General features: G+C 44.7%; 1 protein-coding gene across 1 annotated transcript in view; it reads right to left on the bottom strand.

Annotated features, from left to right (window-relative positions):
* Positions 1-24,461, bottom strand: part of LOC139533606 (receptor-type tyrosine-protein phosphatase beta-like) — a 50,544-nt gene extending 26,083 nt beyond the window's left edge. Inside the window, exons 1-9 of the mRNA XM_071331761.1 lie at positions 24,303-24,461; positions 23,746-24,022; positions 23,425-23,531; positions 20,110-20,215; positions 19,401-19,481; positions 13,051-13,068; positions 12,783-12,864; positions 12,488-12,578; positions 10,836-10,912 (exon numbers count right to left, since the gene is read on the bottom strand). Coding sequence (XP_071187862.1) covers positions 10,836-10,912; positions 12,488-12,578; positions 12,783-12,864; positions 13,051-13,068; positions 19,401-19,481; positions 20,110-20,215; positions 23,425-23,531; positions 23,746-23,897 — 714 coding nt within the window. The 5' untranslated portion in view covers positions 23,898-24,022; positions 24,303-24,461. The remainder of the gene's footprint in view (positions 1-10,835; positions 10,913-12,487; positions 12,579-12,782; positions 12,865-13,050; positions 13,069-19,400; positions 19,482-20,109; positions 20,216-23,424; positions 23,532-23,745; positions 24,023-24,302) is intronic.
* Positions 24,462-24,844: the final 383 nt, after the last annotated feature.

The following is a 24,844-nucleotide window of genomic DNA, read 5'->3' as shown; positions in this document are numbered from 1 at the left end:
CATCTCACACTCTGATGAGACAAAGACAGTCTGAAATATGGACCTACAGCCACATCTCACACTCTGATGAGACAAAGACAGTCTGAAATATGGACCTACAGCCACATCTCACACTCTGATGAGACAAAGACAGTCTGAAATATGGACCTACAGCCACATCTCACACTCTGATGAGACAAAGACAGTCTGAAATATGGACCTACAGTCACATCTCATACTCTAATGAGACAAAGACAGTCTGAAATATGGACCTACAGCCACATCTCACACTCTGAGACAAAGACAGTCTGAAATATGGACCTACAGTCACATCTCACACTCTAATGAGACAAATACAGTCTGAAATATGGACCTACAGCCACATCTCACACTCTAATGAGACAAAGACAGTCTGAAGTATGGACCTACAGTCACATCTCACACTCTGATGAGACAAAGACAGTCTGAAATATGGACCTACAGCCACATCTCACACTCTGAGACAAAGACAGTCTGAAATATGGACCTACAGCCACATCTCACACTCTAATGAGACAAAGACAGTCTGAAATATGGACCTACAGCCACATCTCACACTCTGATGAGACAAAGACAGTCTGAAGTATGAACCTACAGTCACATCTCACACTCTGATGAGACAAAGACAGTCTGAAATATGAACCTACAGCCACATCTCACACTCTGATGAGACAAAGACAGTCTGAAATATGGACCTACAGTCACATCTCACACTCTGATGAGACAAAGACAGTCTGAAATATGGACCTACAGCCACATCTCACACTCTGATGAGACAAAGACAGTCTGAAATATGGACCTACAGCCACATCTCACACTCTGATGAGACAAAGACAGTCTGAAATATGAACCTACAGCCACATCTCACACTCTGATGAGACAAAGACAGTCTGAAATATGGACCTACAGCCACATCTCACACTCTGATGAGACAAAGACAGTCTGAAATATGGACCTACAGCCACATCTCACACTCTGATGAGACAAAGACAGTCTGAAATATGGACCTACAGCCACATCTCACACTCTGATGAGACAAAGACAGTCTGAAATATGGACCTGCAGCCACATCTCACACTCTGATGAGACAAAGACAGTCTGAAATATGGACCTGCAGCCACATCTCACACTCTGATGAGACAAAGACAGTCTGAAATATGGACCTACAGCCACATCTCACACTCTGATGAGACAAAGACAGTCTGAAATATGGACCTACAGCCACATCTCACACTCTGATGAGACAAAGACAGTCTGAAATATGGACCTACAGTCACATCTCACACTCTGATGAGACAAAGACAGTCTGAAATATGGACCTACAGCCACATCTCACACTCTGATGAGACAAAGACAGTCTGAAATATGGACCTACAGTCACATCTCACACTCTGATGAGACAAAGACAGTCTGAAATATGGACCTACAGCCACATCTCACACTCTGATGAGACAAAGACAGTCTGAAATATGGACCTACAGCCACATCTCACACTCTGATGAGACAAAGACAGTCTGAAATATGGACCTACAGCCACATCTCACACTCTGATGAGACAAAGACAGTCTGAAATATGGACCTACAGCCACATCTCACACTCTGATGAGACAAAGACAGTCTGAAATATGGACCTACAGTCACATCTCACACTCTAATGAGACAAAGACAGTCTGAAATATGGACCTACAGCCACATCTCACACTCTGAGACAAAGACAGTCTGAAATATGGACCTACAGTCACATCTCACACTCTAATGAGACAAATACAGTCTGAAATATGGACCTACAGCCACATCTCACACTCTAATGAGACAAAGACAGTCTGAAGTATGGACCTACAGTCACATCTCACACTCTGATGAGACAAAGACAGTCTGAAATATGGACCTACAGCCACATCTCACACTCTGAGACAAAGACAGTCTGAAATATGGACCTACAGCCACATCTCACACTCTAATGAGACAAAGACAGTCTGAAATATGGACCTACAGCCACATCTCACACTCTGATGAGACAAAGACAGTCTGAAGTATGAACCTACAGTCACATCTCACACTCTGATGAGACAAAGACAGTCTGAAGTATGGACCTACAGTCACATCTCACACTCTGATGAGACAAAGACAGTCTGAAATATGGACCTACAGTCACATCTCACACTCTAATGAGACAAAGACAGTCTGAAATATGGACCTACAGTCACATCTCACACTCTAATGAGACAAATACAGTCTGAAATATGGACCTACAGCCACATCTCACACTCTAATGAGACAAAGACAGTCTGAAGTATGGACCTACAGTCACATCTCACACTCTGATGAGACAAAGACAGTCTGAAATATGGACCTACAGCCACATCTCACACTCTGAGACAAAGACAGTCTGAAATATGGACCTACAGTCACATCTCACACTCTAATGAGACAAATACAGTCTGAAATATGGACCTACAGCCACATCTCACACTCTAATGAGACAAAGACAGTCTGAAGTATGGACCTACAGTCACATCTCACACTCTGATGAGACAAAGACAGTCTGAAGTATGGACCTACAGTCACATCTCACACTCTGATGAGACAAAGACAGTCTGAAATATGGACCTACAGCCACATCTCACACTCTGAGACAAAGACAGTCTGAAGTATGAACCTACAGCCACATCTCACACTCTGATGAGACAAAGACAGTCTGAAGTATGGACCTACAGTCACATCTCACACTCTGATGAGACAAAGACAGTCTGAAATATGGACCTACAGCCACATCTCACACTCTGATGAGACAAAGACAGTCTGAAGTATGAACCTACAGCCACATCTCACACTCTGAGACAAAGACAGTCTGAAGTATGAACCTACAGCCACATCTCACACTCTAATGAGACAAAGACAGTCTGAAATATGGACCTACAGACACATCTCACACTCTAATGAGACAAATACAGCCTGAAATATGGACCTACAGCCACATCTCACACTCTAATGAGACAAAGACAGTCTGAAATATGAACCTACAGCCACATCTCATACTCTAATGAGACAAAGACAGTCTGAAATATGGACCTACAGCCACATCTCACACTCTAATGAGACAAAGACAGTCTGAAATATGGACCTACAGCCACATCTCACACTCTGAGACAAAGACAGTCTGAAATATGGACCTACAGCCACATCTCACACTCTGAGACAAAGACAGTCTGAAATATGGACCTACAGTCACATCTCACACTCTGAGACAAAGACAGTGAAATATGGACCTACAGCCACATCTCACACTCTAATGAGACAAAGACAGTCTGAAATATGGACCTACAGCCACATCTCACACTCTGAGACAAAGACAGTCTGAAATATGGACCTACAGTCACATCTCACACTCTAACGAGACAAAGACAGTCTGAAATATGGACCTACAGCCACATCTCACACTCTAATGAGACAAAGACAGTCTGAAATATGGACCTACAGCCACATCTCACACTCTAATGAGACAAAGACAGTCTGAAATATGAATCTACAGCCACATCTCACACTCTAATGAGACAAAGACAGAAATATGTTCTAAGTACCTGAAGGAAAACGGCCAGGCCACACATAGAGAATACAGTTCCCTCCTGGCATTTAAAGGTAATTTGTAACATTCCAGCTGACCTGCTCTAATGACCACTGAGGGTGTGGGTCTAACAGGGGGTCCTTAGACACCCTGGTGTCTCTGTCTGATCTAGCTGGAGAGAACACACAGGGACTAACTCATTAGTGTGGAGAGAGAGAGTGTGTGTGAGAGAAAGAGAGAGAGAGAGTGTGTGAGAGACAGAGAGAGAGCGAGAGAGCGAGACAGAGAGTTTGAGAGAGAGAGTGAGACAGATAGTTAGAGAGACACAGAGAGACAGAGACAGAGAGACAGAGACAGAGACAGAAACAGAGAGAGAAACAGAGAGAGAAAGAGAGAGAGTGTGTGAGAGACAGAGAGAGAGCGAGACAGAGAGTTTGAGAGAGAGAGTGTGTGAGAGACAGAGAGAGAGCGAGACAGAGAGACATAGCGACAGAGAGTTAGAGAGAGAGACACAGAGAGAGAGACACAGAGAGACAGAGACAGAGAGAGAAAGAGAGAGAAAGAGAGAGAGTGTGTGTGTGTGTGCTGATGATAACCTCTACAGTACCCCGTACTGGGCAGCCCCCCTGAAGCTCACACTGAGACCAATTACTGGATGATTGACACAAGTCACATAACTACTGTACCTTCCTAATCGGTGCCCACCAAACCAGCCCCCTGTGACACATAGTAGTCCTGTATGTTTTTAAGAAATCAGGTGTGATATGTGATATGTATAGGTGTGATATGTGATATGTATAGGTGTGATATGTATAGGTGTGATATGTATAGGTGTGATATGTGATATGTATAGGTGTGATATGTGATATGTATAGGTGTGATATGTGATATGTATAGGTGTGTGTGATATGTGATATATATAGGTGTGATATGTGATATGTATAGGTGTGATATGTCCTTGAAGGTAAAGACATGATCTGGGACTTTGGTGACTGCTAAGTCTTTTTGAAAGCTCCCTCTTTGGACTGGATGTGTCCATGTGTAGTTCATACATGCAGAATCTACAATGAGCAGAGTTACTGTTTTACCTCAATTAGCCGTGAAGCCCCTAGTTTGAAAGCCACTATTTACTGGAAGCTGTGCGCCGCCATTTTCACTACATTTCCCCCACGTGGGCCTCTAGCAAATCAAGTTCCAGCCAATGAGTTTCAGCCCCTCGCCATTTGAGTGAAAGCCAGCAAGATGTAGACACAGCAGAGAGAGAGAGAGAGAGAGAGAGAGAGAGAGAGAGAGAGAGAGAGAGAGAGAGAGAGAGAGAGAGAGAGAGAGAGAGAGAGAGAGAGAGAGAGAGAGAGAGAGAGAGAGAGAGAGAGAGAGACGATCTGAGAGACAAGGCAAGAAGGGCCTTCTATGCCATCAAAAGGAACATAAATTTCAACATACCAATGAAGATCTGGCTAGAAATACTTGAATCAGTCATAGAGCCCATTGCCCTTTATGGTTGTGAGGTCTGGGGTCCGCTCACCAACCAAGATTTCACAAAATGGGACAAACACCAAATTGAGACTCTGCATGCAGAATTCTGCAAAAATATCCTCCGTGTACAACGTAGAACACCAAATAATGCATGCAGAGCAGAATTAGGCCGATACCCACTAATTATCAAAATCCAGAAGAGAGCCGTTAAATTCTACAACCACCTAAAAGGAAGCGATTCCCAAACCTTCCATAACAAAGCCATCACCTACAGAGAGATGAACCTGGAGAAGAGTCCCCTAAGCAAGCTGGTCCTAGGGCTCTGTTCACAAACACAAACACACCCCACAGAGCCCCAGGACAACAGCACAATTAGACCCAACCAAATCATGAGAAAACAAAAAGATAATTACTTGACATATTGGAAAGAATTAACAAAAAAACAGAGCAAACTAGAATGCTATTTGGCCCTAAACAGAGAGTACACAGTGGCAGAATACCTGACCACTGTGACTGACCCAAACTTAAGGAAAGCTTTGACTATGTACAGACTCAGTGAGCATAGCCTTGCTATTGAGAAAGGCCGCCGTAGGCAGACATGGCTCTCAAGAGAAGACAGGCTATGTGCACACTGCCCACAAAATGAGGTGGAAACTGAGCTGCACTTCCTAACCTCCTGCCCAATGTATGACCATATTAGAGAGACATATTTCCCTCAGATTACACAGATCCACAAAGAATTTGAAAACAAATCCAATTTTGATAAACTCCCATATCTACTGGGAGAAATTCCACAGTGTGCCATCACAGCAGCAAGATTTGTGACCTGTTGCCACAAGAAAAGGGCAACCAGTGAAGAACAAACACCATTGTAAATACAACCCATATTTATGCTTATTTATTTTTACTTGTGTGCTTTAACCATTTGTACATTGTTACAACACTGTATATATATAATATAACATTTGTAATGTCTTTATTGTTTTGAAACTTCTGTATGTGTAATGTTTACTGTTAATTTGTATTGTTTATTTCACTTTTGTATAATATCTACCTCACTTGCTTTGGCAATGTTAACACATGTTTCCCATGCCAATAAAGCCCCTTGAATTGAATTGAATTGAATTGAATTGAGAGAGAGAGAGAGAGAGAGAGAGAGAGAGAGAGAGAGCAGTGATGTGGTGTACATATAGAGCAGTGATGTGGAGTACATATAGAGCAGTGATGTGGTGTACATATAGAGCAGTGATGTGGAGTACATATAGAGCAGTGATGTGGTGTACATATAGAGCAGTGATGTGGAGTACATATAGAGCAGTGATGTGGAGTACATATAGAGCAGTGATGTGGTGTACATATAGAGCAGTGATGTGGAGTACATATAGAGCAGTGACGTGGTGTACACATAGAGCAGTGACGTGGTGTACATATAGAGCAGTGATGTGGTGTACATATAGAGCAGTGACGTGGAGTACATATAGAGCAGTGATGTGGAGTACATATAGAGCAGTGACGTGGTGTACATATAGAGCAGTGACGTGGTGTACATATAGAGCAGTGATGTGGTGTACATATAGAGCAGTGACGTGGTGTACATATAGAGCAGTGATGTGGAGTACATATAGAGCAGTGACGTGGAGTACATATAGAGCAGTGATGTGGAGTACATATAGAGCAGTGACGTGGTGTACATATAGAGCAGTGATGTGGAGTACATATAGAGCAGTGACGTGGAGTACATATAGAGCAGTGACGTGGTGTACATATAGAGCAGTGACGTGGAGTACATATAGAGCAGTGATGTGGAGTACATATAGAGCAGTGACGTGGTGTACATATAGAGCAGTGATGTGGAGTACATATAGAGCAGTGATGTGGTGTACATATAGAGCAGTGATGTGGAGTACATATAGAGCAGTGATGTGGAGTACATATAGAGCAGTGATGTGGAGTACATATAGAGCAGTGATGTGGAGTACATATAGAGCAGTGATGTGGAGTACATATAGAGCAGTGACGTGGAGTACATATAGAGCAGTGATGTGGAGTACATATAGAGCAGTGATGTGGTGTACATATAGAGCAGTGATGTGGAGTACATATAGAGCAGTGATGTGGAGTACATATAGAGCAGTGATGTGGAGTACATATAGAGCAGTGATGTGGAGTACATATAGAGCAGTGATGTGGAGTACATATAGAGCAGTGACGTGGAGTACATATAGAGCAGTGATGTGGAGTACATATAGAGCAGTGATGTGGAGTACATATAGAGCAGTGACGTGGAGTACATATAGAGCAGTGATGTGGAGTACATATAGAGCAGTGATGTGGAGTACATATAGAGCAGTGGCGTGGAGTACATATAGAGCAGTGACGTGGAGTACATATAGAGCAGTGGCGTGGAGTACATATAGAGCAGTGACGTGGAGTACATATAGAGCAGTGATGTGGTGTACATATAGAGCAGTGACGTGGAGTACATATAGAGCAGTGATGTGGTGTACATATAGAGCAGTGATGTGGTGTACATATAGAGCAGTGACGTGGAGTACATATAGAGCAGTGATGTGGAGTACATATAGAGCAGTGACGTGGAGTACATATAGAGCAGTGACGTGGTGTACATATAGAGCAGTGATGTGGAGTACATATAGAGCAGTGACGTGGAGTACATATAGAGCAGTGATGTGGAGTACATATAGAGCAGTGACGTGGAGTACATATAGAGCAGTGATGTGGTGTACATATAGAGCAGTGATGTGGTGTACATATAGAGCAGTGACGTGGTGTACATATAGAGCAGTGATGTGGTGTACATATAGAGCAGTGACGTGGAGTACATATAGAGCAGTGACGTGGAGTACATATAGAGCAGTGATGTGGTGTACATATAGAGCAGTGACTTGGAGTACATATAGAGCAGTGACGTGGAGTACATATAGAGCAGTGATGTGGAGTACATATAGAGCAGTGACGTGGAGTACATATAGAGCAGTGACGTGGTGTACATATAGAGCAGTGATGTGGAGTACATATAGAGCAGTGACGTGGAGTACATATAGAGCAGTGATGTGGAGTACATATAGAGCAGTGACGTGGAGTACATATAGAGCAGTGATGTGGAGTACATATAGAGCAGTGACGTGGAGTACATATAGAGCAGTGATGTGGAGTACATATAGAGCAGTGACGTGGAGTACATATAGAGCAGTGATGTGGAGTACATATAGAGCAGTGATGTGGAGTACATATAGAGCAGTGACGTGGAGTACATATAGAGCAGTGATGTGGAGTACATATAGAGCAGTGACGTGGAGTACATATAGAGCAGTGATGTGGAGTACATATAGAGCAGTGACGTGGAGTACATATAGAGCAGTGATGTGGAGTACATATAGAGCAGTGACGTGGAGTACATATAGAGCAGTGATGTGGAGTACATATAGAGCAGTGATGTGGTGTACATATAGAGCAGTGATGTGGTGTACATATAGAGCAGTGATGTGGTGTACATATAGAGCAGTGATGTGGTGTACATATAGAGCAGTGATGTGGAGTACATATAGAGCAGTGATGTGGTGTACATATAGAGCAGTGATGTGGTGTACATATAGAGCAGTGATGTGGTGTACATATAGAGCAGTGATGTGGAGTACACATAGAGCAGTGATGTGGTGTACATATAGAGCAGTGATGTGGAGTACACATAGAGCAGTGACGTGGTGTACATATAGAGCAGTGACGTGGTGTACATATAGAGCAGTGACGTGGAGTACACATAGAGCAGTGACGTGGTGTACATATAGAGCAGTGACGTGGTGTACATATAGAGCAGTGACGTGGTGTACATATAGAGCAGTGACGTGGTGTACATATAGAGCAGTGACGTGGAGTACACATAGAGCAGTGACGTGGTGTACATATAGAGCAGTGATGTGGTGTACATATAGAGCAGTGACGTGGTGTACATATAGAGCAGTGATGTGGAGTACATATAGAGCAGTGATGTGGAGTACATATAGAGCAGTGACGTGGTGTACATATAGAGCAGTGACGTGGTGTACATATAGAGCAGTGACGTGGTGTACATATAGAGCAGTGACGTGGTGTACATATAGAGCAGTGACGTGGTGTACATATAGAGCAGTGACGTGGTGTACATATAGAGCAGTGACGTGGTGTACATATAGAGCAGTGACGTGGAGTACACATAGAGCAGTGACGTGGTGTACATATAGAGCAGTGACGTGGTGTACATATAGAGCAGTGACGTGGTGTACATATAGAGCAGTGACGTGGTGTACATATAGAGCAGTGACGTGGTGTACATATAGAGCAGTGATGTGGAGTACATATAGAGCAGTGATGTGGAGTACATATAGAGCAGTGACGTGGTGTACATATAGAGCAGTGACGTGGTGTACATATAGAGCAGTGACGTGGTGTACATATAGAGCAGTGATGTGGAGTACATATAGAGCAGTGATGTGGAGTACATATAGAGCAGTGACGTGGAGTACATATAGAGCAGTGATGTGGTGTACATATAGAGCAGTGATGTGGAGTACATATAGAGCAGTGATGTGGAGTACATATAGAGCAGTGATGTGGTGTACATATAGAGCAGTGATGTGGTGTACATATAGAGCAGTGATGTGGAGTACATATAGAGCAGTGACGTGGTGTACATATAGAGCAGTGATGTGGTGTACACATAGAGCAGTGATGTGGTGTACATATAGAGCAGTGACGTGGAGTACATATAGAGCAGTGATGTGGTGTACATATAGAGCAGTGACGTGGAGTACATATAGAGCAGTGATGTGGTGTACATATAGAGCAGTGATGTGGAGTACATATAGAGCAGTGATGTGGTGTACATATAGAGCAGTGACGTGGAGTACATATAGAGCAGTGACGTGGAGTACATATAGAGCAGTGATGTGGTGTACATATAGAGCAGTGATGTGGTGTACATATAGAGCAGTGATGTGGTGTACATATAGAGCAGTGATGTGGAGTACATATAGAGCAGTGACGTGGTGTACATATAGAGCAGTGATGTGGTGTACACATAGAGCAGTGACGTGGTGTACATATAGAGCAGTGACGTGGTGTACATATAGAGCAGTGATGTGGAGTACATATAGAGCAGTGATGTGGTGTACATATAGAGCAGTGATGTGGAGTACATATAGAGCAGTGATGTGGAGTACATATAGAGCAGTGATGTGGAGTACATATAGAGCAGTGACGTGGTGTACATATAGAGCAGTGATGTGGTGTACATATAGAGCAGTGATGTGGAGTACATATAGAGCAGTGATGTGGTGTACATATAGAGCAGTGATGTGGAGTACATATAGAGCAGTGACGTGGTGTACATATAGAGCAGTGACGTGGAGTACATATAGAGCAGTGACGTGGTGTACATATAGAGCAGTGACGTGGAGTACATATAGAGCAGTGATGTGGTGTACATATAGAGCAGTGATGTGGTGTACATATAGAGCAGTGATGTGGAGTACATATAGAGCAGTGATGTGGAGTACATATAGAGCAGTGATGTGGAGTACATATAGAGCAGTGATGTGGTGTACATATAGAGCAGTGATGTGGTGTACATATAGAGCAGTGACGTGGAGTACATATAGAGCAGTGACGTGGTGTACATATAGAGCAGTGACGTGGTGTACATATCTGCACATATCTGATGTAATACACATTTGTCGGCGACTACGTTCAGCTAGTGAGCGCTACTTTCAGAACTTACTGGTATATAACTGGCATTGATAAAGTCAGAACAGGGGTCATCCTCCAGGTAGGAGAGCTTCACTCTGGTGGAATCATCTAGAACAGAGGAGAGATGTTGTTAGTGTGACTGACTGCCTTATCCCTCTGAGCTAATGCCTCTAGGCATTGACTGAAGTCTTCAAGTCTCAGACGAACAAACTCCTCACCTCAGTTACATTAAAGCTCCGGTTAAAAAAACACTGCAAAGGTCTTGGAAATCAGCACAGAGGTGTTGAAGATGTTGCTGCTGTGTTGTGACGCAAAATGATACTAAAGTAACGATGCTGCTTGACTTTGTATTGAGCAGTGCCCCAGATTGATAGGCCATACTTCCCTAATACCTTATACCAAGTAACCCCTGCTTTAAATTCATTCACAACTCTAAACGGACATCGTTTGCTATTTTTGAACGGGCAAGCTTTTTTTCCGCTCCACAATTAGGCCCCTCCAGTTGTATTACCACCTGAACAAACAGTTTTTAGTCGGTGAGCTAAACCCTTTTGCCACATTAGATTATTCCGGACCAAATTAATGAATGTGCTTGAACAACGACAAAGCAGAAACCTAACTTTGAAAAGTAAAATGCATCCCAAACAGAGCCCTGTAGAAACTGGTCTAAAGTAGTCCACTATATAGGGAATAGGGCCCTGGTCTAAAGTAGTGCATTATATAGGGAATAGGGCCCTGGTTTAAAGTAGTCCACTATATAGGGAATAGGGCCCTGGTCTAAAGTAGTCCACTATATAGGGAATAGGGCCCTGGTCTAAAGTAGTGCACTATATAGGGAATAGGGCCCTGGTCTAAAGTAGTCCACTATATAGGGAATAGGGCCCTGGTCTAAAGTAGTGCACTATATAGGGAATAGGGCCCTGGTCTAAAGTAGTCCACTATATAGGGAATAGGGCCCTGGTCTAAAGTAGTGCACTATATAGGGAATAGGGCCCTGGTTTAAAGTAGTCCACTATATAGGGAATAGGGCCCTGGTCTAAAGTAGTCCACTATATAGGGAATAGGGCCCTGGTCTAAAGTAGTCCACTATATAGGGAATAGGGCCCTGGTCTAAAGTAGTCCACTATATAGGGAATAGGGCCCTGGTCTCTCTCTCATTGATCCTTAGATCCACTCTGTAGGCTACTCACAGGGCAGATCCACTCTGTAGGCTACTCACAGGGCAGATCCACTCTGTAGGCTACTCACAGGGCAGATCCACTCTGTAGGCTACTCACAGGGCAGATCCACTCTGTAGGCTACTCACAGGGCAGATCCACTCTGTATTCTACTCACAGGGCAGACCCACTCTGTAGGCTACTCACAGGGCTGATCCACTCTGTAGGCTACTCACAGGGCAGATCCACTCTGTAGGCTACTCACAGGGCTGATCCACTCTGTAGGCTACTCACAGGGCAGATCCACTCTGTAGGCTACTCACAGGGCAGATCCACTCTGTAGGCTACTCACAGGGCTGATCCACTCTGTAGGCTACTCACAGGGCAGATCCACTCTGTAGGCTACTCACAGGGCAGATCCACTCTGTAGGCTACTCACAGGGCAGATCCACTCTGTAGGCTACTCACAGGGCTGATCCACTCTGTAGGCTACTCACAGGGCAGATCCACTCTGTAGACTACTCACAGGGCAGTATGTTGTTGTACCGGTTCTTGCCCCTGTTCTCTGGTAGACGGGCTGCATCCAGAGGCTGGTTCCGACCCACATCCTTCAGATCCTGAGGGAGAACAGAAATAATGAATGATTTAGTGAAGCAGCTTCATGGGCCAGGGGCCTTGTAAATAAAGCACAGGAGTTTATAAAGAATTGATTTATAAACTAATAGTTCAAAGTTTAAAAAACGACTTTATAAATATGTTTTTTTGTAGATAAGGGAGTATTCTACTCTTATCAGATAATCATTTCTGAAGTTTTTTTTTACCTCAAACTCTTCTGACAGGAGGTAGTTGGAGTCTGCCTGTAGCTTAGTGAGGTGGGATTCAAAGTGGGCTGCTTTGACGGGGCTGAGGGGAGACACACACATCTTAGAGAAGGGATTTATGAGACTTTAAATGTAAAATCATTTAGGGTACAGGATTTATTGTGATTAATTTAGGGCAGATAATAGGACTGGTAATATTACTTGTCCGTCCTATTTAATTCAGTATTTACAGAGACAGGAGATAATGTGGATGATGTGATAGACGCACCTGGAGACGCGTCGGCTGCTGGAATAAAGAGCAGTAGAGAGTGAGATTAGACGGCTGTGTTCCCGTTAAACACATTTCCCTTCATCTTGTTACTCCATTTTGTTACTGCGACTAAGAGATTCAGAGTGCCCTCTCTCTCCTCACACACTCATCTTGTTACACACTCCATTTTGTTACTGCGACTAAGAGATTCAGAGTGCCCTCTCTCTCCTCACACACTCATCTTGTTACACACTCCATTTTGTTACTGCGACTAAGAGATTCAGAGTGCCCTCTCTCTCCTCACACACTCATCTTGTTACTCCATTTTGTTACTGCGACTAAGAGATTCAGAGTGCCCTCTCTCTCCTCACACACTCATCTTGATACACACTCCATTTTGTTACTGCGACTAAGAGATTCAGAGTGCCCTCTCTCTCCTCACACACTCATCTTGTTACTCCATTTTGTTACTGCGACTAAGAGATTCAGAGTGCCCTCTCTCTCCTCACACACTCATCTTGTTACTCCATTTTGTTACTGCGACTAAGAGATTCAGAGTGCCCTCTCTCTCCTCACACACTCATCTTGTTTCTCCATTTTGTTACGGCGACTAAGAGATTCAGAGTGCCCTCTCTCTCCTCACACACTCATCTTGTTACTCCATTTTGTTACTGCGACTAAGAGATTCAGAGTGCCCTCTCTCTCCTCACACACTCATCTTGTTACTCCATTTTGTTACTGCGACTAAGAGATTCAGAGTGCCCTCTCTCTCCTCACACACTCATCTTGTTACTCCATTTTGTTACTGCGACTAAGAGGTTCAGAGTGCCCTCTCTCTCCTCACACACTCATCTTGTTACTCCATTTTGTTACTGCGACTAAGAGATTCAGAGTGCCCTCTCTCTCCTCACACACTCATCTTGTTACTCCATTTTGTTACTGCGACTAAGAGATTCAGAGTGCCCTCTCTCTCCTCACACACTCATCTTGTTACTCCATTTTGTTACTGCGACTAAGAGATTCAGAGTGCCCTCTCTCTCCTCACACACTCATCTTGTTACTCCATTTTGTTACGGCGACTAAGAGATTCAGAGTGCCCTCTCTCTCCTCACACACTCATCTTGTTACTCCATTTTGTTACTGCGACTAAGAGATTCAGAGTGCCCTCTCTCTCCTCACACACTCATCTTGTTTCTCCATTTTGTTACTGCGACTAAGAGATTCAGAGTGCCCTCTCTCTCCTCACACACTCATCTTGTTACTCCATTTTGTTACTGCGACTAAGAGATTCAGAGTGCCCTCTCTCTCCTCACACACTCATCTTGTTACTCCATTTTGTTACTGCGACTAAGAGATTCAGAGTGCCCTCTCTCTCCTCACACACTCATCTTGTTACACACTCCATTTTGTTACTGCGACTAAGAGATTCAGAGTGCCCTCTCTCTCCTCACACACTCATCTTGTTACTCCATTTTGTTACGGCGACTAAGAGATTCAGAGTGCCCTCTCTCTCCTCACACACTCATCTTGTTACTCCATTTTGTTACGGCGACTAAGAGATTCAGAGTGCCCTCTCTCTCCTCACACACTCATCTTGTTACTCCATTTTGTTACTGCGACTAAGAGATTCACAGTGCCCTCTCTCTCCTCACACACTCATCTTGTTACACTCCATTTTGTTACTGCGACTAAGAGATTCAGAGTGCCCTCTCTCTCCTCACACACTCATCTTGTTACTCCATTTTGTTACTGCGACTAAGAGATTCAGAGTGCCCTCTCTCTCCTCACACACTCATCTTGTTACACACTCCATTTTGTTACTGCGACTAAGAGATTCAGAGTGCCCTCTCTCTCCTCACACACTCATCTTGTTACTCCATTTTGTTACTGCGACTAAGAGATTCAGAGTGCCCTCTCTCTCCTCACACACTCATCTTGTTACACACTCCATTTTGTTACTGCGACTAAGAGATTCAGAGTGCCCTCTCTCTCCTCACACACTCATCTTGTTACTCCATTTTGTTACTGCGACTAAGAGATTCAGAGTGCCCTCTCTCTCCTCACACACTCATCTTGTTACTCCATTTTGTTACTGCGACTAAGAGATTCAGAGTGCCCTCTCTCTCCTCACACACTCATCTTGTTACTCCATTTTGTTACTGCGACTAAGAGATTCAGAGTGCCCTCTCTCTCCTCACACACTCATCTTGTTACTCCATTTTGTTACTGCGACTAAGAGATTCAGAGTGCCCTCTCTCTCCTCACACACTCATCTTGTTACTCCATTTTGTTACTGCGACTAAGAGATTCAGAGTGCCCTCTCTCTCCTCACACACTCATCTTGTTACTCCATTTTGTTACTGCGACTAAGAGATTCAGAGTGCCCTCTCTCTCCTCACACACTCATCTTGTTACTCCATTTTGTTACTGCGACTAAGAGATTCAGAGTGCCCTCTCTCTCCTCACACACTCATCTTGTTACTCCATTTTGTTACTGCGACTAAGAGATTCAGAGTGCCCTCTCTCTCCTCACACACTCATCTTGTTACTCCATTTTGTTACTGCGACTAAGAGATTCACAGTGCCCTCTCTCTCCTCACACACTCATCTTGTTACTCCATTTTGTTACGGCGACTAAGAGATTCAGAGTGCCCTCTCTCTTCTCACACACTCATCTTGTTACTCCATTATGTTACTGCGACTAAGAGATTCAGAGTGCCCTCTCTCTCCTCACACACTCATCTTGTTACTCCATTTTGTTACTGCGACTAAGAGATTCAGAGTGCCCTCTCTCTCCTCACACACTCATCTTGTTACACTCCATTTTGTTACTGCGACTAAGAGATTCAGAGTGCCCTCTCTCTCCTCACACACTCATCGTGTTACTCCATTTTGTTACGGCGACTAAGAGATTCAGAGTGCCCTCTCTCTCCTCACACACTCATCTTGTTACACTCCATTTTGTTACTGCGACTAAGAGATTCAGAGTGCCCTCTCTCTCCTCACACACTCATCTTGTTACTCCATTTTGTTACTGCGACTAAGAGATTCAGAGTGCCCTCTCTCTCCTCACACACTCATCTTGTTTCTCCATTTTGTTATTGCGACTAAGAGATTCAGAGTGCCCTCTCTCTCCTCACACACTCATCTTGTTACTCCATTTTGTTACTGCGACTAAGAGATTCAGAGTGCCCTCTCTCTCCTCACACACTCATCTTGTTACTCCATTTTGTTACTAAGAGATTCAGAGTGCCCTCTCTCTCCTCACACACTCATCTTGTTTCTCCATTTTGTTACGGCGACTAAGAGATTCAGAGTGCCCTCTCTCTCCTCACACACTCATCTTGTTTCTCCATTTTGTTACGGCGACTAAGAGATTCAGAGTGCCCTCTCTCTCCTCACACACTCATCTTGTTACTCCATTTTGTTACGGCGACTAAGAGATTCAGAGTGCCCTCTCTCTCCTCACACACTCATCTTGTTTCTCCATTTTGTTACGGCGACTAAGAGATTCAGAGTGCCCTCTCTCTCCTCACACACTACTCTTGTTACTTCCTCTCGGACCTACGCCACTCTGCTGAAATGACCTTTCAATTACATTTACTCTTTTAATTGAACCTTTATTGAACCAGGTTGTCCCATTGAGGGCCGAAGACCTCTTTCACAAGAGAGACCTGAACATGCAATTACATTGTTTACAACAACCCTAGAAGGTTCATGAAATTACACACACTGTCTGTTGGTGGTGGACCGATGTTTATATACTGAGCGTTTGGTGCAGAGACAGTGTGTTGAGGTAGACAGGAGTTCACTGTGTTGTCCATCCCCTCTCAGTAGTGACTGACAACCCAGGGATCAATTATGATAGTCCCTCCCCTGTGTCAAGGCCTGCTGACTGATGAGTGACAACCCAGGGATCAATGATGGTAGTCCCTCCCCTGTGTCAAGGCCTGCTGACTGGTGAGTGAAAACCCAGGGATCAATTATGGTTGTTCACCAACAGAACAGAGTGGTTTAAAAATTAATAATTGCATCCATTATTTCAGAACAAACACACACGCATGCACACATGAGCGCACGTACACACACACACACATCTATTTTTAGAGACAGGGAGAATGACGTCTCTCTCTGTCCCTTCACTCATACTGATTAAGGTTCCCTGCGAGTGAGTGTGACGATGGACAGAAAAAACTTGGATGGCATCAGAGAGGAGAAGAGACGAGAGGAGAGACAGAGGAGGGAAGGGGAGAGCAGAGGAGAGAGAAAGGCATGGAGAGATGAGAGGATGGAGAGAGGGAAGGATGGAGAGAGGGAAGGATGGAGAGAGGGAGAAAGGGAAGGATGGAGAGATGGAGAGAGGGAAGGATGGAGAGATGGAGAGAGGGAAGGATGGAGAGATGGAAGGATGGAGAAATGGAAGGATGGAGAGAGGGAAGGATGGAGAGAGGGGAGAGAGGGAAGGATGGAGAGAGGGAAGGATAGAGAGATGGAAGAGAGGGAAGGATGGAGAGAGGGAAGGATGGAGAGATGGAAGGATGGAGAGATGGAAGGATGGAGAGATGGAGAGATGGAAGGATGGAGAGAGGGGAGGATGGAGAGAGGGAAGGATGGAGAGATGGAGAGATGGAAGGATGGAGAGATGGAAGGATGGAGAGAGGGAAGGATGGAGAGATGGAAGGATGGAGAGAGGGGAGGATGGAGAGATGGAAGGATGGAGAGATGGAGAGATGGAAGGATGGAGAGAGAGAAGGATGGAGAGATGGAGAGAGGGAGAGATGGAGAGATGGAAGGATGGAGAGATGGAAGGATGGAGAGAGGGAAGGATGGAGAGAGGGAAGGATGGAGAGATGGAAGGATGGAGAGATGGAAGGATGGAGAGATGGAAGGATGGAGAGATGGAGAGAGGGAAGGATGGAGAGATGGAAGGATGGAGAGATGGAAGGATGGAGAGAGGGAAGGATGGAGAGAGGGGAGAGAGGGAAGGATGGAGAGAGGGAAGGATAGAGAGATGGAAGAGAGGGAAGGATGGAGAGAGGGAAGGATGGAGAGATGGAAGGATGGAGAGATGGAGAGATGGAAGGATGGAGAGAGGGGAGGATGGAGAGAGGGAAGGATGGAGAGATGGAGAGATGGAAGGATGGAGAGATGGAAGGATGGAGAGAGGGAAGGATGGAGAGATGGAAGGATGGAGAGAGGGGAGGATGGAGAGATGGAAGGATGGAGAGATGGAGAGATGGAAGGATGGAGAGATGGAAGGATGGCGAGAGGGAAGGATGGAGAGAGAAGGATGGAGAGATGGAGAGAGGGAAGGATGGAGAGAGGGAAGGATGGAGAGAGGGAAGGATGGAGAGAGGGAAGGATGGAGAGATGGAAGGATGGAGAGATGGAAGGATGGAGAGATGGAAGGATGGAGAGATGGAGAGAGGGAAGGATGGAGAGATGGAAGGATGGAGAGAGGGAAGGATGGATAGAGGGAAGGATGGAGAGAGAAGGATGGAGAGATGGAGAGAGGGAAGGATGGAGAGATGGAAGGATGGAGAGAGGGAAGGATGGAGAGAGGGAAGGATGGGGAGAGGATGGAGAGATGGAAGGATGGAGAGATGGAAGGATGGAGAGATGGAAGGATGGAGAGATGGAGAGAGGGGAGGATGGAGAGATGGAAGGATGGAGAGATGGAGGGAGGGAAGGATGGAGAGAGGGAAGGATGGGGAGAGGATGGAGAGATGGCCTCAGTCTGTCATTACATGTCAAGTCAATGCACTGCTAGTCCTTCTCTCTGCTCTGATCCCCATGTCAATCACTGGGTTTAAGTCATGTATTTTTCAGCAGTGCTCTCTTTGTGATCTCTCTGTCAGTCACTAGTTGGAAGGACTGGGAGGCAGTGCTCTCTCTGTGATCTCTCTGTCAGTCACTAGTTGGAAGGACTAGGAGGGAGGCAGTGACTCCAGTATTTGCTTGTCACTCCTTCAGTCACAAGTAATGTCTTTCCTATAATCTTCACTACAATGCAATTACACACGAAGACAAGTTTGTTTCTCGGTGCTTCTAAACTCAAAGAGCGTACAGTTGTGATGAACAACTTTTTGTGATTCAGACGTTGAAATCAGACGTTGAAATCAGACATTAAAATCAGACGTTGAAATCAGACATTAAAATCAGACGTTGAAATCAGACATTAAAATCAGACATTAAAATCAGACGTTGATTTTGAAAGGGGTAGGGTAGCTACGCTAGCTTGGTCACTGGGTCTGATTGGTAAATAGACCTGCATGTTATCCACCTTCCAGGGAAACTGAATGTTACGATTGCGGATGATGTCACCAAGGGGAAGCATATAAAGGGGAAAAGGATTCTGTGTGTCTCACCTTCTGACTCCAACGTACATCCCTGATGTAGAACCCTGCTTCCACATGCTCATCCGTACCACTGGGCTCTCCTGTACTGCCCTGTGTACACACAACCATGCAATCAATTCAACTGTAAATTAATATCTTGTTTTAACCCAATTTGTAAAATTGTATTAGATTTGCCCGAATGGGTAGCACAACACACACACACACACACACACACACACACACACACACACACACACACACACACACACACACACACACACACACACACACACACACACACACACACACACACACACACACACACACACACACACACACACTACAGTACGTCTGTCCAGCAGCAAATTACTTATTCTTCAGTCATTTATACATAATTCCTAATTACACAATCATTAGCGTGATAAATGATAGGTTCTGGACTCTATAACAAGGTTAGATATCATTGGTAGACTGAGTTTGAGGATGCTGATCATTAGAGCTCCAGCTTACTTCCTGTATAAATAACAAACAGAAACATTATTTACTGTCTAATAGCTCAAGACACATGAAAATATACATCTACATGTGAGTTCCAGCGTTATTTTTGTTCCTGTCACCAAAGGAGTATCAAACTGTGTTAACCCACTGAGCTAAAGCCTAGGCATTATCCCAGAGAGGTAACGCAGGTCTTCAGGTCTCAGGCAAGGTGAAACATCCCAGTCCTGGACTAGACACTCACACTTTACGGACTCTCTGCCTGTAGACGAGGAGGGAGATGACGGCGATTAACATTCCGATGAGGAACATTCCAGCGCTGATGCCCTCGATGACTCCGCTGAGGGGTTCTGGGAGAGAAAACAATAACACACACACATCCATGAATAAAACCCCTTACTGTGACGATAGTAGTAAAACCCCTTACTGTGACAGTGACTATAGTAGTAAAACCCCTTACTGTGACTGTGACTATAGTAGTAAAACCCCTTACTGTGACAGTGACTATAGTAGTAGAACCCCTTACTGTGACGATAGTAGTAAAACCCCTTACTGTGACAGTGACTATAGTAGTAAAACCCCTTACTGTGACTATAGTAGTAAAACCCCTTACTGTGACTATAGTAGTAAAACCCCTTACTGTGACAGTGACTATAGTAGTAAAACCCCTTACTGTGACAGTGAATATAGCAGTAAAACCCCTTACTGTGACAGTGACTATAGTAGTAAAACCTCTTACTGTGACTGTGACTATAGTAGTAAAACCCCTTACTGTGACAGTGACTATAGTAGTAGAACCCCTTACTGTGACTATAGTAGTAAAACCCCTTACTGTGACAGTGACTATAGTAGTAAAACCCCTTACTGCGACTACTATTTAGTCTCCTCGAACAAAACGTTGTGGCCCTTCCCCAATCGTTTATTGGAATCAGGGGAGCAGAGTGAGTGGTTTTAAGTGTCTCCATATTACTGGTTCTATATGTGATGGATCAATGTTTAAGACAGAGCAGAGGTGAGTGAGAAATAGGAACCATTTGAGCAGGAGATTAAAGCACTATATTCTCAGATAGCGCTGCAGGGTTTAATGTCTAAATCAATGGACGAGAGTACTTGCACACAACACAATCTCACTGCTGTAATATGTGGCTATGTTACTGCCAGTGTACAGTGTTTCCTGAAAGTATTCAGACCCCTTGACTTTTTCCGCATTTTGTTACGTTACAGCCTTCTTCTAAAATGTATAAAATATTTGTTTCCATCATCAATCTACACACAATACCCCATAATGACATCATAATACCCCATAATGACAAAGCGAAAACAGGTTTTTAGAAATTTTGGCAAATGTATAAAAACAGAAATACCTTATTTACATAAGTATTCAGACCCTTTGCTATTAAACTCGAAATTGAGCTCAGGTGCATCCTGTTCCCATTGATCATCCTTGAGATGTTTCTACAACTTGATTGGAGTCCACTTGTGGTAAATTCAATTGATTGGATATGATTTGGAAGGCACACACCCATCTATATAAGGTCCCACAGTTGACAGTGCATGTCAGAGCAATAACCAAGCCATGAGGTCAAAGGAAGTGTCCGTAGAGCTCCGAAACAGGATTGTGTCGAGGCACAGATCTGGGGAAGGGTACGAAAAAGTCTGCAGCATTGAAGGTCCCCAAGAACACAGTGGCCACCATCATTCTTAAATGGAAGAAGTTTGGAATCACCAAGACTCTTCCTAGAGATTGTCGCCTGGCCACTGAGCAATCGGGGGAAAAGGGCCTTGGTCAGGGAGATGACCAAGAACCCTATGGTCACTCTGACAGAGCTCCAGAGTTCCTCGGTGGAGATGGGAGAACCTTCCAGAAGGACAACAATCTCTGCAGCTCTCCACCAATCAGGCCTTTAGGGTAGAGTGGTCAGACGGAAGCCAATCCTCAGTAAAAGGTACAAGACAGCCCGCTTGGAGTTTGCCAAAATGCACCTAAAGACTCTCAGACCATGTGAAACAAGATTCTCTGCTGAGGAAACAAACATTGAACTATTTGGCCTGAATGCCAAGCGTCATGTCTGGAGGAAACCTGGCACCATCCTTACGGTGAAGCATGGTGGTTGCAGCATGTGTGGAGATATTTTTCAGCAGCAGGGACTGGGAGACTAGTCAGGATTGAGGGAAAGATGAACGGAGCAAAGTGCAGAGAGATCCTTGATGAAAACCTGCTCCAGGGCGCTCAGGACCTCAGACTGGGGGCGAAGGTTCACCTTCCAACAACGACCCAAAGCACAAAGCCAAGACAACGCAGGAGTGGCTTTGAGACAAGTCTCTGAATGTCCTTGAGTGGCCCAGCCAGAGCCCCGACTTGAAAACAGATGTGCAGCGACACTCTCCATCCAACCTGACAGAGCTTGAGAGGATCCCCAGAGAAGAATGGGAGAAACTCACCAAATGCAGGTGTGCCAAGCTTGTAGCGTCATACCCAAGAAGACACAAGGCTGTAATCGCTGCCAAAGGTGCTTCAACAAAGTACTGAGTAAAGGGTCTGAATACTTATGTAAATGTTATATTTCTGTAAAAAAAACGATTTCATCCATTTTAGAATAAGGCTGTAACGTAACAAAATGTGGAAAAGGTCAAGGGGTCTGAATACTTTGGCAGTGCATTGGCAGCATTTAATCAGTGCACCTGCATGTAAGCTTAGAACAGGTTGGAAAGGTCAGAGATTCATTTTATTATACAGGTTGTCCTGTTAAGATGAATCATTTTTTTCAGACATCAAGAAGGACAGAGAGAGAGAGAGAGAGAGAGAGAGGAAGAGAGAGAGAGAGAGAGAGAGAGAGAGAGAGAGAGAGAGAGAGAGAGAGAGAGAGAGAGAGAGAGAGAGAGAGAGAGAGAGAGAGAGAGAGAGAGAGAGAGAGAGAGAGAGAGAGAGAGAGAGAGAGAGAGAGAGAGAGAGAGAGAGAGAGAGAGAGAGAGAGAGAGAGAGAGAGAGAGAGAGAGAGGAAGAGAGAGAGAGAGAGAGAGAGAGAGAGAGAGAGAGAGAGAGAGAGAGAGAGAGAGAGAGAGAGAGAGAGAGAGAGAAAATGGGGGTGGGGGTGGAGAGAGAGAAGGATGAGAGAGAGAAAGAAAGAGAGCGAGAGAGAGAGATTAGAGAGAGAGAGAGAGAGAGAGAGAGAAGAGAGAGAGAGAGAGAGAGAGAGAGAGAGAGAGAGAGAGAGAGAGAAAATGGGGGTGGGGGTGGAGAGAGAGAAGGATGAGAGAGAGAAAGAAAGAGAGCGAGAGAGAGAGATTAGAGAGAGAGAGAGAGAGAGAGAGAGAGAGAGAGAGAGAAAGAAAGAAAGAAAGAACATGGAGGGGAGGTGGAGAGAGAGAATGATGAGAGAGAGAAAGAAATAGAGCGAGAGAGAGAGAGAGATTAGAGGATGAGGGTCAGCGTTAGAGGGGTATATAGTGTGGCTTGACCTGCTTGTGTCCTGATGGGTGGAGACAGGAAGTGTCAGAGTAATGGAGAGAGAGGGAAGGAGAGGGGGATGAGAGGGCCAGGATCAGAGGTAAAGCTCACCTGCTTGTGTCCTGATGGGTGGAGACAGGAAGGTGTCCCTGTAGAGAGGTTGGGGGAACTCTCTGTGGTCTTCATCAAACAGCTGAGTGAAGGCACGGACACTGATTCTGCACAGAGAACAGACATTGACTTCCATTAGTATCAACTTACATATTTCCCTGGTGAGCATCAATGGCTATAATATACTGCCTTCTTTTGCCCTCTTAGACAAGGTCAAGGGTTAGTATGACCTGTAAGACTTGATTAGGATGGGCATTTAAAAAAAAAAGTAATTCAAACCTAGGTGAAGTGTTTGGTTTGTGTGAGGCCATAAGTGTTTACCTGTAGGCAGTCTTAGGCTTGAGAGGCCCATCACAGAAGTGGTAGAGATCACTGTTGTGATCGTTATCATGATCCTCCTCTGAATCACAAGGCCCTCCCAGGCGATCCAGCCCCGCCCCCAGGTTGACCTCAAACACCTGCCCAGCTCCCATTCCCTGTTCCTGGGCACAGCCACTGGGAAAGTAGCCTGTCTGGTAGGCCCGCACGGAGCTGTTGGTTCTGTAGTCCTGGAAGGAAGGTAGAGGGTGGAGCTGCTCTGTCTGCAGGACTTCATTGTCTGTGACGGGTACAAGAGTGAATAATAAAGTTGGATGGATTCAAAAGTGTACTAACTCCCTTTCAGCGCTCCCTTAAAAGCTCTCTTTCACTCCCTCATCAATTACATTTTGGAAGTTTTTCAAATTCAAATGTTCAAATGTATTTGATTTCATCAGCATCATTATCAGACATATCCAACATTATGTTAAAAGTAAGAAATTAAATTGTGTAGAAAATAAATTGAGCCATACTGAGAAAGGACAGTTGTATGAAGCTGTAAATAAAGAGGAAGCTTTCACCGTTGGACTCAGCCACGATGACAGTGAAGAACCGGACCGCTCCGTTGACGTCACTGAACCAGCTGCAGTTGAACTTGAACAAAATGGTGGAGGGGGTGATGCGTACCGCCCTCTCATTGACCCGTATTGTGGTAGGGGGCGGGCCTAAAGGGGGAAAAAAGACAGGCGATTGGTTCAAGGGGTGTGTCTGTCAAATAATCCAGCCTTTGATTGGCTGAATCAGATGTGTAAGAGTAGGGCTGGAAGTAAAGCCTGCACAGCCAGTATCTCTGCAGGGGAGGGTTGTCCATCCCTGTTCTACAAATATGCTGCCATGTGTCTCCTCTTGTATCATATATCTCGTATCATATCGATTACATATCAAAACTGCCAACTCAATTTCCCTGCTATGGGACAAATAATGATTGACTTGACAATAGGCCCCTTTTAGACCCAGAATCACACTCCTACTGCTCTTCCAGCATTTGTATGTATGCCACTGTCTCTCTATATCAGGCCCAGCTCAGACAAGGGAATATTGTATTGTTTCTTTGGTTGATTAG

Source organism: Salvelinus alpinus, chromosome 11 (genome assembly GCF_045679555.1).
Source record: "Salvelinus alpinus chromosome 11, SLU_Salpinus.1, whole genome shotgun sequence".
NCBI lineage: Eukaryota > Metazoa > Chordata > Actinopteri > Salmoniformes > Salmonidae > Salvelinus > Salvelinus alpinus.
This window is presented reverse-complemented; position numbering and strand designations above follow the sequence as displayed.